The following is a 14,695-nucleotide window of genomic DNA, read 5'->3' on the forward strand; positions in this document are numbered from 1 at the left end:
CATCTCAGATTTCTTTCAGCAGTGTTTCGTAATTCTTGTTGTAGAGATCTTTCACCTCACTGGTTAGCCATATTCCCAGTTATTTTATTCTTTTTGTGGTAATTGTTAATGGGATTGCATTCTTGATTTGGCTCTTAGCTTGGATATTGTTGGTGTATAGGAATGCTGCTGATTTTTGTACATTGATTTTGTATCCTGCAACTTTGCTCAAGTAGTTTATTAGATCAAGGAGCTTTTAGGCAGAGACTATGGGGTTTTCTAGGCGTAGAATCATATTGTCTGCAAACAGGGAGAGTTTGACTTATTCTCTTCCTACTTAGAAGCCTTTTATTTCTTTCTCTTGCCTGATTGCTCTGGCTATGACTTCCTGTACTGTGTTGAATGGGAGTAGTGAGAGAGGGTATCCCTGTCTTATTCTGGCTTTCAAGGGGAATGCTTCCAGCTTTTCCCCATTCAGTATGATGTTGGCTGTGGGTTTGTCATAGATGGCTCTTATTTTGAAGTATGTTCCTTCAGTGCCTAGTTTGTTGAGGGTTTTTAACATGAAGCGATGCTGAATTTTATTGAAAGCCTTTTCTGTTTCTATTGAGATAATCTTGTGGTTTCTGTTTTTAGTTCTGTTTATGTGATGAATCACACTTATTAATTTGCATATGTTGAACCAACATTGCATCCCATGGATAAAGCCTACTTGATCATAGTGGATTAGCTCTTTGATGTGCTGCTGGATTCTGTTTGCTAATGTTTTGTTGAAGATTTTTGCATCTATGTTTATCAAGGATATTGGCCTGAAGTTTTCTTTATTTGTTGTGTCTCTGCCAGGTTTTGGTATCAGGGTGATGTTGGCCTCATAGAAGGAGTTAGAAAGGAGTCCTTCCTCCTCAATTTTTTGGAAAAGTTTCAGTAGGAATGGTACCAGCTCTTTTTTATGTATCTGATAGAATTTGGCTGTGCATCTTTCTGGTCCTGGGCTTTTTCTGATTGGTAGGCTTTTTATTACTGATTCAAATTTGGAACTCATTATTGGTCTGTACTGGGATTCATTTTCTTCCTAGTTTGATCTTGGGAGGTTGTATGTTTCTAGGAATTTATCCATTTCTTCTAGGTTTTCTAGCTTGTGTGCATAGAGGTGTTCATAGTAGTCTTTGTGGGTTTTTTGTATCCTGTGGGGTCAGTAGTAATGTCCTATTTGTCATTTCTGATTGTGTTTATTTAGATATTCTCTCTTTTTTTTCTTTGTTCAGTTAGTGATCTATTTTATTAATTCTTTCAAAGAATCAACTCCTGGAATTGTTGATCTTTTGTATTTCTTTTTTTTTGGAGACAGAGTCTCTGTCTGCCACCCAGGCTGGAGTCCAGTGGCGCGATCTCAGCTCACTGCAACCTCCGCCTCCCGGGTTCAAGCAGTTCTCCTACCAGCTTACAGGCACATGCCACCATGCTTGGCTAATTTTTGTATTTTTAGTAGAGATGGGGTTTCACCATGTTGGCCAGACTGGTCTTGAACTCCTGATCTCAAGTGATCTGCCCGCCTCAGCCTCCCAAAGTGCTGGGATCACAGATGTGAGCCATTGTGCCCGGCCTATCTTTCGTATGGTTTTTGATGTCTCAATTTCCTTCAGTTCAGCGCTGTTTTGGTTAGTTCTTGCCTTTTGCTAGCTTTGGGATTGGTTTTCTCTTGTTTCTCCAGTTCTCTAGTTGTGATGTTAGGTTGTTGGATTTGCAGTCTTTCTAACTTTTTGATGTGGGCGTTTAGTGCTATAAATTTCCCTCTTAACACTGCTTTAGCTATGTCCCAGAGATTCTTGTATGTTGTATCTTCTCATTAGTTTCAAATAATTTATTTCTGCTCTAATTTTATTATTTACCCAGGAGTCATTCAGGAGTAGACAGTTTAATTTTCATGTAATTGTGTGGTTTTGAACAATTTTCTTAGTCTTGATTTCTATTTTTATTGTACTATGGTTCAAGAGTGTAGTTGGTATGATTTTGGTTTTTTGAAATTTGCTGAAGATTATTTTATGTCTGATTGTGTTGTCGATTTTAGAATATGTCCCATGTGCAGATGTGAAGAATGTATATTCTCTTGTTTTGTGGTAAAGTGTCCTGTAGATCTCTACTAGGTCCATTTGGTCATGTGTTAAGTTCAGGTCCTGAATATCTTTGTTAGTTTTCTGCCTCAATGATCTGTCCAAGTATACTGTAGGTCTCTAAGAATTACAAATCTAGGTGCTTCTGTGTTGAGTGTGTATATATATTTAAGATAGTTAGGTTTTGTTAAATTGAGCCCTTTATCATTATGTAACTTCTTTGTCTTTATGATCTTTGTTGGTTTAAAGTCTGTTTTGTCTGAAGTAAGAATAGCAACCCCTGCTTTTTTCCGTTTTCCATTTGCTTGGTTGATTTTTCTCGATTCCTTTACTTTAAGCCTATGGGTGTCACTGCATGTGAGATGAGTCTCTTGAAGACAGCATACCACTGGGTCTTGGTTTTTTATCCAACTTGCCACTCTGTGCCTTTTAATTGGGGAATTTAGCCCATATACATTCAAGGTTAGTATTAATCTGTGCATATTTGATCCTACTGCCATATTATTAGCTAGTTATTATACAGACTTGTTGACTTGTGTGTGTGGTTGCTTTATAGTGTCATGGGTTTATGTACTTAAGTGTGTTTTGGTAGTGGCTGGTAATGGTCTTTCCTTTCCATATTTAGCACTCCCTTCAGGATATCTTGTAAGGCAGGTCTGGTAGTAATGAATTCTTTTAGCATTTGCTTCTCTGAAAAGGATCTTATTCTTCCTTCACTTATGAAGCTTAGTTTGGTTGGATATGAAATTCTTTGGAATTTCTTTTTTTTCTTTTTTCTTTCTTTCTTTTTTTTTTGAGACAGAGTCTTGCTCTGTTGCCCAGGTTGGAGTGCAGTGATGCAATCCTGGCTCACTGCAACCCCTGCCTCCTGGGTTCAAGCAATTCACCTGCCTCAGCCTCCAGAGTAGCTGGGATTACAGGTGCTTGCCACCACGCCTGGCTAATTTTTGTATTTTAGTAGAGGTGGGGTTTCACCATTTTGGCTGGGCTGGTCTGGAACTCCTGACCTCGTGATCTTCCCCCCTCAACCTCCCAAAGTCTGGGATCCCAGGTGTGAGCCACTGCACCCAGCCTCTTTTCTTTAAGAATGCTGAATATGGCTGGGCGCAGTCGCTCACACCTGTGATCCCAGCACTTTGGGAGGCTGAGGCAGGCGGATCATGAGTTCAGGAGATCGAGACCATCCTGGCTAACACAGTGAAACCCCATCTCTACTAAAAAAAAAATACAAAAATTAGCCAGGCATGGTGGCGGGCGCCTGTAGTCCCAGCTACTCGGGAGGCTGAGACAGGAGAATGGTGTGAAACCTGGAGGTGGAGCTTGCAGGAGCTGAGATCGCGCCACTGCACTCCAGCCTGGGTGACAGAGCGAGACTCCGTCTCAAAAAAAAAAAAAGAAAGCTGAATATATGCTCCCAGTTGCTTCTGGCTTGTATGGGTTTCTGTTGAAAGGTCTGCTGTTAGCCTGATATATCTCCAAGTTTTAAAATATTTAAATAGATGTGCTGATTTTCACTATGTAAATTCTGAAGTGATGTATGAAAGTATGTAATACATGTGGTTTAACACCTGAAATAAAATCATTCACAAAATATCTTAATATAAGAATGAGGTTATTTATTGTTTGCCTATACTTGTGATAATTTTAAAGACAAACCCCTATAGGCACTGCTTTAAGATTTTAAAAGACATTAATGATTGAACTGCAAACTGATAGGATTTACAGTGTTGGCAAAGAATGGGACATGAGCACTGGTGTTGGAAGGATACTTTTAAGTGGTTCTGTGGTTCATGAGTTTAAAAAATTAAGTTTTATATCAGAGTTTTTCTTCATTAATAAAGTAATGACCCTTTATTTAGTCAGTTTATGACTGCCTAAAATATGACATTTTTCACATTTGAATAGCCTATCAATTTGATACTAGTTTTTCCAGGTTGTATGGCCATGGAAATTCTGCTTCTTGTATTCACTAACCCTTAGAGTTTTCTGTCTCTTCTCATTCACTGCCACTGACTGTTCTTCTGTCCAGTTATACTGATAGTTTCCTCATATGCTGATAAGATTAGTGAGGTAATCTGTGTGAAGTGGTAAGCATAGTGCCAGGCACATGATAAGTGCTAAATACATGTCAGTGACTTTTATTATTACTTTACACTCTTATCTGCCACATCTAATATACTTTATGCCTCACCTTCCTGGTACCAGAAGTGAATTAATTACTCCCTGTTTTCTGAAACATGCCTTTCATTGTATTCCTTAGATTACATTGGTTTGTGTTAGGAGACTCTAACTTTTGCCTTAGAAATGTTGACATAACTCATGGTTAGGTTCCTATTGAATAGGCTTTTACAACTTTTACAGTCTGGCTTGTGACTTAATCTCCATCTAATACTAGTTGCTGTACGATGGAAACCATTTTAAGTCCTAAATAACTGGTTTATGAGTATAATGGATTGCCTGTACTGTATTCTGAAATTCAAACATGAAAAAAGATGTTCCAGTCTTCCTTGAAAGTTGTTTTTTTTTTGTCCATATAATAGCTGGCATGTTTAAAATTCAAAAGATTATATAACAAAAATACATAATGGGAAAATATTTCCTATTCTTGACCCACATTCAACCATTTCTCTCCCTAAAGGAAACCAGCTTTACTTGTTTTGTTAAATTTTTTGATTTTGTAGTGAGTGTATATATTTCAACCTAAGGTAATGGGGCACTTTAGTATGTTCTCGGTTTTCCAGTTGTCTTTATATTTCACTTTATGACTTTGGGTGCCTACTGGTTCAAAAATACATGTGACATAGAACTTCCTAAAATGAACTTGATGTTCCAGATAATTCAGACCATTTAGATACAAGTAGCAGAGAGAAAACTCTTTGTACTCAGTTTCTTTCTGACTACTATTCAAAATTGGCAGGAACTCTTTAATTGGGTCTTTTTAGGCTGATATCTGACTCCTCTTACCTACAGTCTCCTCATTTTTTCCTCTATTTTTGTTTTGACTTAACTACTGCTATAGTAATTACAAATCAAGTGAAGAAAATACAAGAATTGTCATATACCCTAATCTGCAAATAATATAATAATTCTATAACACAGTTATTGTTAATTTCATTTATTTTGAATTTTGGTAGATAATTATAACTTCATTACTGCAGAAGTTATATGGAATCTATTTTAAAATGAAGACATGATTTAAGAAGGCAAATAGTGAATTCGTGTCTTTTTCTTTATTTAATATTAAGTTAATTAGCATAAATGAGTATTATTTAATATTTTTAATATTCCAACATATTCAGTCTTTGAAAATGTACTTTGATATATTGTCTTCCCATCCCCTAGGAAGTATTTAAAGAAAGAATTGGTTATACACATATGCTTGAAGTATTAAAATCCCTGGGTCAGCCACCACTGGAATTACTTAAAGAACTTATGAATATGGTGAGTTTATAACCTTTATTAAGAGAATTTCTGTTAATATCCGTTTTGAAAATGGTAACTAACCTTTTATCTTTTATGTTGCTTTTCAGGCTGTAGAGGGTGACCACACTTCAGTTGGGATTTTGGGCATTAGTAATGTCCAACCTCTCTTGCTTCTTATCCAGTGGCTTCCAGAACTACAATCCCATGACCTGCAAATCTTCATCTCTGATTGGCTGAAAAGAATTTGTTGTATTAATAGACAGAGTCGAACTACTTGTGTCAATGCAAACATGGGGATTAGAATCATTGAAACCCTTGACTTGCATTCTTCCCTCCATCAAACTTGTGCCGAGAACTTGATTGCAATCCATGGTTCCTTGGGGAGTCAGTCAGTGAGCTCAGAAGAAATCCGTCGACTACTGAGATTGCTGAGAGTGGATGAATCTGAGTCTGTTCACCCTTATGTCACTCCCGTGACTCGAGCAATCCTGACAATGGCCCGAAAACTAAGTCTAGAGAGTGCCCTCCAGTATTTCAATTTGTCACATAGTATGGCAGGAATTTCTGTGCCTCCCATACAGAAATGGCCAGGGTCTGCCTTTTCTTTCAGTGCTTGGTTTTGCTTAGACCAGGATCAGTTGACTCTTGGCATTGCTAACAAAGGAGGGAAAAGGAAACAATTGTACAGGTATTGGTAAAAATTATGGAATATAAATGAATACTGTCATAACAATATATGCTGTGATTCTTAAACAGGAAAACTGTTTCCAAGCATCTAGCTTTTAGATATACAGCTTATCTAAAGTCTCTTCATCCTTAGGCTTTATACAGTTTAATTATAAGTGCTTTATTGCTTTCATAGTAATAGCTGTTTATCTCAAATATTGCTGGTTAAGTTTTTTTTTTGTTTTTTTGAGACAGAGTCTGGCTCTGTCACCTAGGCTAGAGTGCAGTGGCGTGATCTCGGCTCACTGCAAGCTCCGCCTCCTGGGTTCACGCCATTATCCTGCCTTAGCCTCCCAAGTAGTTGGGACTACGGGCACCCGCCACCACGCCCGGCTAATTTTTTGTATTTTTTTTTCGTAGAGACGGGGTTTCACCATGTTAGCCAGGATGGTCTCCATCTCCTGACCTCATGATCCACCCGCCTCGGCCTCCCAAATTGCTGGGATTACAGACATGAGCCACCGCGCCCAGCCACAAGTTTCCTTCTTAAAAGTAGTGTAAAAGTGAAAGGAAAAAGGAGTAATAACCTTGAAAATGGGCCAGGTGTGGTGGCACACTTGTAATCCCACCACTTTAGGAGGTAGAGGCAGGTGCATTGCCTGAGGCCAGGAGTTCAGGACCAGCCTGGGTAACATGGCAAAACCTTATCTCTACAAAAAATATAAAAATTAGCCAGGTGTGGTGGCACATACCTGTAGTCCCAGCTACTTGGAAGGCTGAAAGGATCACTTCAGCTCGGGAAGTTGAAGCTACAGAGAGCTGTGATTGCACCACTGCACTTCAACCTGGGTGACAAAGCAAGATTGTCTCACACACACAGAAAAAAACACTATGAAAATGAATAATGTCCGGGTGTGGTGGCTCACGCCTGTAATCCTAGCACTTTAAGTGGTTGAGGTGGGCGAATCACTTGAGGTCAGGAATTCAAGACCAGTCTGGTCAGTATGGAGAAACACTGTCTGTACTAAAAATACAGAAATTAGCTGGGCGTGGTGGCACATGCCTGTAATCCCAGCTACTTGGGAGGCTGAGGCACAAGAATCACTTAAACCCAGGAGGCAGAGAGACTGCAGTGAGCTGAGATCACACCACTGTGCTCCAGCCTGGGCAATAGAGTAGATTCTGCTTCAAAAAAAAAGAAAAACAAATGAGTAGTGATATGAGTAATGATTTCTATTCCATTGAATATGCTATAAATATATATTATATATAAATATGCTATATATTTATATGAAGGAACAGAAAACCTATGTGTCTGTACATCCAGACTTAAGTAGCTACTACTTTTTAATATGTCTTGTGATTTTTTTTTTCTTAGACAGAGTTTTGCTCTTGTCGCCCAGGCTGGAGTGCAGTGGCACGATCTCAGCCCACTGCAACCTCCACCTCCCAGGTTCAAGCGATTCTCCTGCCTCAGCCACCTAAGTAGCTGGGACTACAGGCGCCCGCCACCACGCCTGGCTAATTTTTGTATTTTTAGTAGAGATGGGGTTTCACCACGTTGGCCAGGCTGGTCTCGAACTCCTGACCTCAGGTGATCTGCCCACCTCGGCCTGCTAAAGTGCTAGGATTACAGGCATGAGCCACTGCGCCTGGCCTATATCTTGTGATTTTAAAGACCTTTATTTATGCTTACTGAATCTTATTTGGAAGAATTTTAAAGATTTGAAAATTAGTAGTTTTACTTTTTTACTTTTACTACTGGAATTCCACTTTACAAGGCTGCCTTTTATTTACTAAACTCTTATGACCAAAATGGATTTTAAAGGGGTCTTTGAAACAAGGTTGGACTTCTGTGTGGCAATAGAATTTAAGCCACAGAATTGTTGGTAAAGATGTTCATGATGGCTTTATGGTTTTATGTACTTTAATGATGATGAAACTGAACAACCAACTTTAAAAGTTCTGATAATACGTATTTTTTTTAGTTTTTTTACAGGAAGTGGCGTGGGTTTTGAAGCCTTTATTACCCATTCAGGTATGTTGGTCGTGGCAGTGTGCACAAAAAGAGAATATGCAACGGTTATGCTTCCTGACCACAGTTTCTGTGATTCCCTCTGGGTAAGGCTTTAGGGCATCACATTTAACTTCTAGTATGGTTAATGGTATTTCCCACCATTGTCATAAATTCAACAGCAGTCATTTTTTTGCTAAAAAATTTAAATGAGGCTGGGCGCAGTGGCACACCTGTACGTAATCCCAGCACTTTAGGAGCCCAAAGCAGGCAGATAACTTGAGCTCAAGAGTTTGGGACCATCCTGGGCAACATGGTGAAACCTGCTATCTACTGAAAAATACAAAAATTACCTGGGTATGGTGATTTGTGCCTGTGGTCCCAGCCACTTGGGAGGCTGAGTTGGGAGAATCGCTTGAGCCCAGGAAGTCAAGGCTCCAGTAAGCTGAGATGGTGCCACTGTACTCCAGCCTGGGCAACAGAGTGAGACCCTGCCTCAAAATAAATAAATAAATAAGTAAATAAATAAATAAATATGTATATAGAATGTTAGGATGTCTTAAGGTTTTCTATAAGTAAATTTTCTTTTCTTTTTTTTTTTTTTTTTTTTTTTTGAGATAGAGTCTTGCTCTGTCACCAGTCTGGAGTACAGTGGCACGATCTTAACTCACTGCAACCTCTGCCTCCCGGGTTCAAGCAATTCTCCTGTCTCAGCCTCCCAAGTAGCTGGGACTACAGGCACGTGCCACCACACCCAGCTAATTTTTGTATTTTTAGTAGAGACAGGATTTCACCATGTTGGCCAGGATGGTCTTGATCTCTTGACCTTGTGATCCGCCCATCTCTATAAGTAAATTTAATTTTGAATTTCAATTTAAAATGAGATGGGGTGGGTGCTGTAACTCACACCTGTAAACCCAGCACTTTGAGACACCAAGATGGGAGGATTGCTTGAAGCCAGGAGTTCAAGACCAGCCTGGGGTGAGACTCTCTCTACAAAAAATTGAAAAATTAGTTGGGTGAGGTGGCACACACCTATAATCCTAGCTATTCAGGAGGATACTGGGGAGTTCAAGGCTGTAGTGAGCTATGATTATGCCACTGCACTCAAGCCTCAGCTATAGAGCATGACCCAATTTCTAAAAAAGGTTTTTTAAAACAATGATAAAATAAAATGAGATGATAGATTGTTTTGTGTTTTTTTTTTGTTTTTTTCTTTTGAGACAGAGTCTCGCTCTGTCACCAAGGCTGGAGTCAGTGGCGCCATCTCAGCTTACTGCAACTTCTACCTCCCGAGTTCAAGCAATTTTCCTATCTCAGCCTCCTGAGTAGCTGGGATTATAGGTGCCTGCCACCATGCCCGGCTAATGTTTGTATTTTTTAGTAGAGGTGGGGTTTCACCATGTTGGCCAGGCTGTTCTCAAACTCCTGATCCGCCCACCTTCCAAAGTGCTGGGATTACAGGTGTGAGCCACTGCGCCCAGCTGATAGGTTGTTTTAAATAATGCATTTGTATTGTTTTCTAAAATATAAAATGCTTCTCATTTTTAAAAATGATTCTAAGAAATACTAAAGCTTTGGAAATGCAGAAAAGGTACTGTTACAATTGTGTATATTTTATAGAATATGCTTACGTGCTTTTATACTACTATGGAAAAAATTGTTACTTTGAGAACATCAATTTAACATTTACGTTTAATCTTAATGTTCTACTATTTGTACAAATTATAGAGCAAACTTCTGAAAGCATTTGTCATTCTAAAGACATAATGTAATTTTATCCTTTTAAATGTGTGTTTCACTTTACCAGCACAACGTAACTGTTGTCCACATGCCTGGAAAAAGGCCTTTTGGTCAGAGCTTCGTCTATATCTATGACAATGGACAACAGAAGGTTTCTGCCCCTCTCAGATTTCCTGCCATGAATGAAGTAAGCATATCCAACCTACTCTTTACAGGCCCTATTGGTTGAGAATTCTTGAAATGTTTTAGTTAAGGTAGAAGGTTATGTTTATTGTAAATATGTGGCCCCAGATTTTAAAGTGTTTTCTATGTAGTAAGACTCCACACATTAATATTCAATTCTGTCAGCCTGTCATTATTAGATGAAGTCAGACAATGTGAAAAAAGGAAAACATTTAAGGAAGAAACAAAGGCTTAGAAAGAAAGACTTATAACAGGAAAGCCAAAGAAATGAATAGAGCAGATCAATCTATCGTTTAATAAAAGCTCTCTAAGTATGTGAAATACGTAAGAGAATATTATAGTGGACTCTTCTAACTTGATTATAATTGAAACAATAATGAAGAAGCTTAAAACCTTCATATTTTAGTTAGGTATAAAATAGAGTTTATGTATTGAAGTGGTTCTCAAAGAAGACTAGAGGGCCTTTTCTGAAGATAGTGGAATAGAGTAGATTATTTCTCAAGTCCAAGGATTCAAGTAATTTTTTGTTGGTTTTCATCTCAGTGACCATTTCAGGATAGTTTGTGATTAATATTTATACATCATAAAGAGAAAAAATAGTTTTCTCTATTTTCAAAAACAGTGAAGTTAAAAAAGTTCATAATCATATGCACTTTAAAAATTCAAAAATTACCAAAGAATATAAAATAGTCATAGAAGTAATGCATCCAAATGCTATAGGCCAAGGTAATTTTGCTAATAATTTCCTAAGTATACACATGCGTCTACACTTCATGATTCAGTAAAAATAAAACTGCTTCCACTTTTATTTTCAATTTATTTATTTGTGTAATTTTATGTACTATTTTATTGTGTAATTTTATGTTAAATATGAGGATATATGTTAATTAAAATTGTGTAATTTGTTTGTTTGTTTTTAGCCCTTTACTTCCTGTTGCATTGGTTCAGCTGGGCAAAGAACCACCACTCCTCCACCATCCCAAATCCCAGATCCACCTTTCTCTTCTCCCATTACCCCTCATCGGACATCATTTGGTGGAATTCTGTCATCAGCCTCCTGGGGAGGAACAATTGAAAAATCAAAATTGATTACCAAATTGATATCAGCTGGAACCCAAGACAGTGAATGGGGGTGTCCCACATCTCTGCAGGGTCAGCTAGGATCTGTTATCATCTTTTATGAACCACTACAACCTCCTCAGGTGAAGGCATTATATTTAGCAGGTAAGCATGTACAGTCATAATGCTTAAGCAAATTTAGAGTTTTTTTTTGTTGTCTAAATATATTCTGAAGAATATATTTAGAATATAGAAGAATATATTCTGAAGAATATATTTCATGTGAAGAGTGTATTTGTTTTAATTGAAGCTGAAAGGGAAGAAAAAGCCCCTCCACATACCTAATACTTTTTGTTTTGTAGGCATAAATAAAGCAAACTTTTGGGAAATATTTCAGATATCATCCATAATACTGCCTGTATTTGTCTGCTAGGGCTGTCATAGCAAAATACCACAGACTGGGCGGCTTTAGCAACAGAAATTTATTTTCTCACAGTTCTGGAAGCTAGAAGTTCAAGATCGAGGTGACATCAGGATCAGGCTCTCACTTCTATATAAGTGAGGCTTCTCTTCTTCGCTTATGAGGTGGTTACCTTCTTGCTGTGTTCTCACATGGTCTTTTATCTGTGTGCATATGGACGGAGAAAGAGATCTCCTGTGTCTCTCTTTTTTTTTTTTTTTTTTTTTGAGATGGAGTCTGGCTGTGTGGCCCAGGCTGGAGTGCAATGGCGCGATCCCGGCTCACTGCAAGCTCTGCCTCCCAGGTTCACGCCATTCTCCTGCTTCAGCCTCCTGAGTAACTGGGACTACAGGCACCCGCCACCATGCCGGGCTAATTTTTTGTATATTTAGTAGAGACGAGGGTTTAACCGTGTTAGCCAGGATGGTCTCGATCTCCTGACCTTGTGATCCGCCCACCTCAGCCTCCCAAAGTGCTGGGATTACAGGCGTGAGCCACCGCGCCCAGCCTTTCCTGTGTCTCTTATTATAAGGGGTTCTCTCAGACTACGGCCCCATCCCGATGACTTCATTTAATCCCAGTTACCACTTTAAAGGCCCTATTCCAATACAGTCACATTGGGGATTATGGCTTTAAATAGGAAGTTTAGGGGGACATAGTCAGTCCATAACACTGCCAGTACTTTTGACAGATTTTAATGAATTGATGAAACAAAATATAACCGTATCTCTAGAAGAAATTATGTAACTGCTTCCAAAATCATGAGCCTTATTCCAAAACTTGTCATTTTTTCAACTGATATATTAATATATCTGAAGAATTCATGAAGGCAGTAGAATTAGGGAACCTTGGATAAGTTTGCAAACTGTTTTTCATTTTGTTTTGGCTTTTTGTTTTTCTTTTGGCTATGATTTTAAACATATGTACTAATAGTTATTGGATCCTAACTACTTTCAAAATTATATGTATATTCTAACAGGATGTTCAGGAGTTAAGCTTTTAAGAGTTATGTAACTCTGCAGAATAGCTTCTTATTTGTCTAAATATCTTTTTTAGATTGCATGGGAATTTTGAGATGAATGGGATTGCCCACATTTCAGACTTTATATTAGAACCTTATCTTTTCTTTTCTTTGTTTTTTTTTTTGTTTTGTTTTGTTTTGTTTTTTTGAGACGGAGCCTTGCTCTGTTGCCCAGGCTGGAGTGCAGTGGCTGATATTGGCTCACTATAACCTCTGTCTCCTGGGTTCAAGTGTTTCTTGTGCTTCAGCCTCCCAAGTAGCTAGGATTACAGGTGTGTGCCACCACACCCAGCTAATTATTTTATTTTTAGTAGAGACAAGGTTTCGCCATTTTCGCTAGGCTGGTCTTGAACTCCTGGCCTCAAGTGATCCTCCCACCTTGGCCTCCCAAAGTGCTTGGATTACAGGCGTGAGCCACTGTGCTAGGCCTAAATGATCATTTTTAATGGTTGCATATTTCCTTGGATTCAAGACGTGTTATTTACTTAGGTTGTTTATAATTTCTTTCTTTTTTTTTTTTGGACAGAGTTTTGCTCTTGTTGCCCAGGCTGGAGTGCAATGGCACGACCTCAGCTCACTGCAGCCTCTGCCTCCTGGGTTCAAGCGATTCTCCACCTTCCGAGTAGCTGGGATTACAGGCGCCTGCCACCATGCCCAGCTAATTTTTTAGTATTTTTAGTAGACATGGGGTTTTTACCATGTTGGCCAGGCTGGTCTCAAACTCCTGACCTCAGGTGATCCTCCCGCCTCAGCCTCCCTAAGTGCTGGAATTACAGGTGTGAGCCACCATGCGTGACCAGATAATAATTTTTGTTTGTTTTTGTTTTTGAGACAATATCTCACTCTGTTGCTGAGGACAGAGTGCAGTGGCACAATCTCAGATCACTGCAACTTCTGCCTCCCAGGCTTGAGTGATCTCTCACCTCCTGAGTAGCTGAGACTACAGGCACATGCCACCACCTCTGGCTAATTTTTATATTTTTTTGTAGAAATGGTGTCTCACCATGTTGCCCAGGCTGGTCTCAAACTCCTGAGCTCAAGTGATCCACCTGCTTCAGCCTCCCAAAGTGCTGGGATTACAGGCATGAGCCACTGTACCTGGCTGATAATAGTTTGTTAATACTATATAAAAAAAATTTTCTGTAATGGAAATTGATTTATTTCCCAATTTTTATAGGTTTTAGATAAACTGGAATATGGAAACAAAGTAAATTTTAGCTTAATGAGTTTCAGCTGTGTTGTTTGAGTAGCTTGAAACAGCTTAATTTTAAATTTTATTCTGATAACACAGAACCAAGGAGACCATATATATTCAATGGTGTGTATGTGTGTGTAAATAATTTTCAGGTCCAAATTGTTTAAGCCCTTGGAAGTGTCAAGAGTCTGACATGGCCGACCTGCCTGGTAACATCCTTCTTTACTACACAGCAAAGGTCAGAGTAAATTTGTGAACTGTCCATCTAGTTATAACTATGTTGTGAACTGCAGTTCCTTTTCTATTCCTTTTGTCATTTCATTGGGTAATTAAAAGGAGGGGTTTGAATTGCCATCAAAATAATCATGAATTTTCAAAGGAAGGTGAGAAGCAGTAAAAATTAAGGTATACCTCCTCCACGAGGGTCCAAATATTATCATTATGTCATCCCTGTGGTACTAATGGCAATAGTTACAGTTGGAATTTGTACCGATGAATTGACTTCAGTAAGTGAAATTGTTTGTATTTGTATTCTCATAGTTTACTGGAAGGAAAGATGAAACAGAATTGTTCTCAGTTTTTTAAATGTGAAGTAGCCAAAAATTTTAAAAAAAGAAAGAAAGAGAAGAAAAAATGTTCACTTCAAAAGGAGAAAAAGGCCAGAAGGCACAGTGGCTCACACTTCTAATCCCAGCGCTTTGGGATGCCCAGGTGGATCGTTTGAGGCCAGGAGTTCCAGACTAGCCTAAGCAACATAGCGAGACCCCTGTCTCTATAAAACTTATGAAAAATGCCAAAAAAAAAAAAAAATAGCCAGTTTTAGTGGCATGCGCCTGTAATC

General features: G+C 38.7%; 1 protein-coding gene across 2 annotated transcripts in view; it reads left to right on the top strand.

Moving 5' to 3' along the window:
* NBEAL1 (neurobeachin like 1) overlaps window positions 1-14,695 on the top strand; it is a 208,991-nt gene that overhangs the window by 87,392 nt on the left and 106,904 nt on the right. For both annotated transcript variants that reach the window (XM_057301476.2, XM_034954834.3), the window contains 6 exons: window positions 5,433-5,531; window positions 5,621-6,201; window positions 8,168-8,300; window positions 10,004-10,123; window positions 11,040-11,343; window positions 14,007-14,092. In XM_057301476.2, coding sequence (XP_057157459.1) covers window positions 5,433-5,531; window positions 5,621-6,201; window positions 8,168-8,300; window positions 10,004-10,123; window positions 11,040-11,343; window positions 14,007-14,092 — 1,323 coding nt within the window. The remainder of the gene's footprint in view (window positions 1-5,432; window positions 5,532-5,620; window positions 6,202-8,167; window positions 8,301-10,003; window positions 10,124-11,039; window positions 11,344-14,006; window positions 14,093-14,695) is intronic.

This window comes from Pan paniscus, chromosome 13 (assembly GCF_029289425.2).
Source record: "Pan paniscus chromosome 13, NHGRI_mPanPan1-v2.0_pri, whole genome shotgun sequence".
NCBI classification, from domain to species: Eukaryota; Metazoa; Chordata; class Mammalia; order Primates; family Hominidae; genus Pan; species Pan paniscus.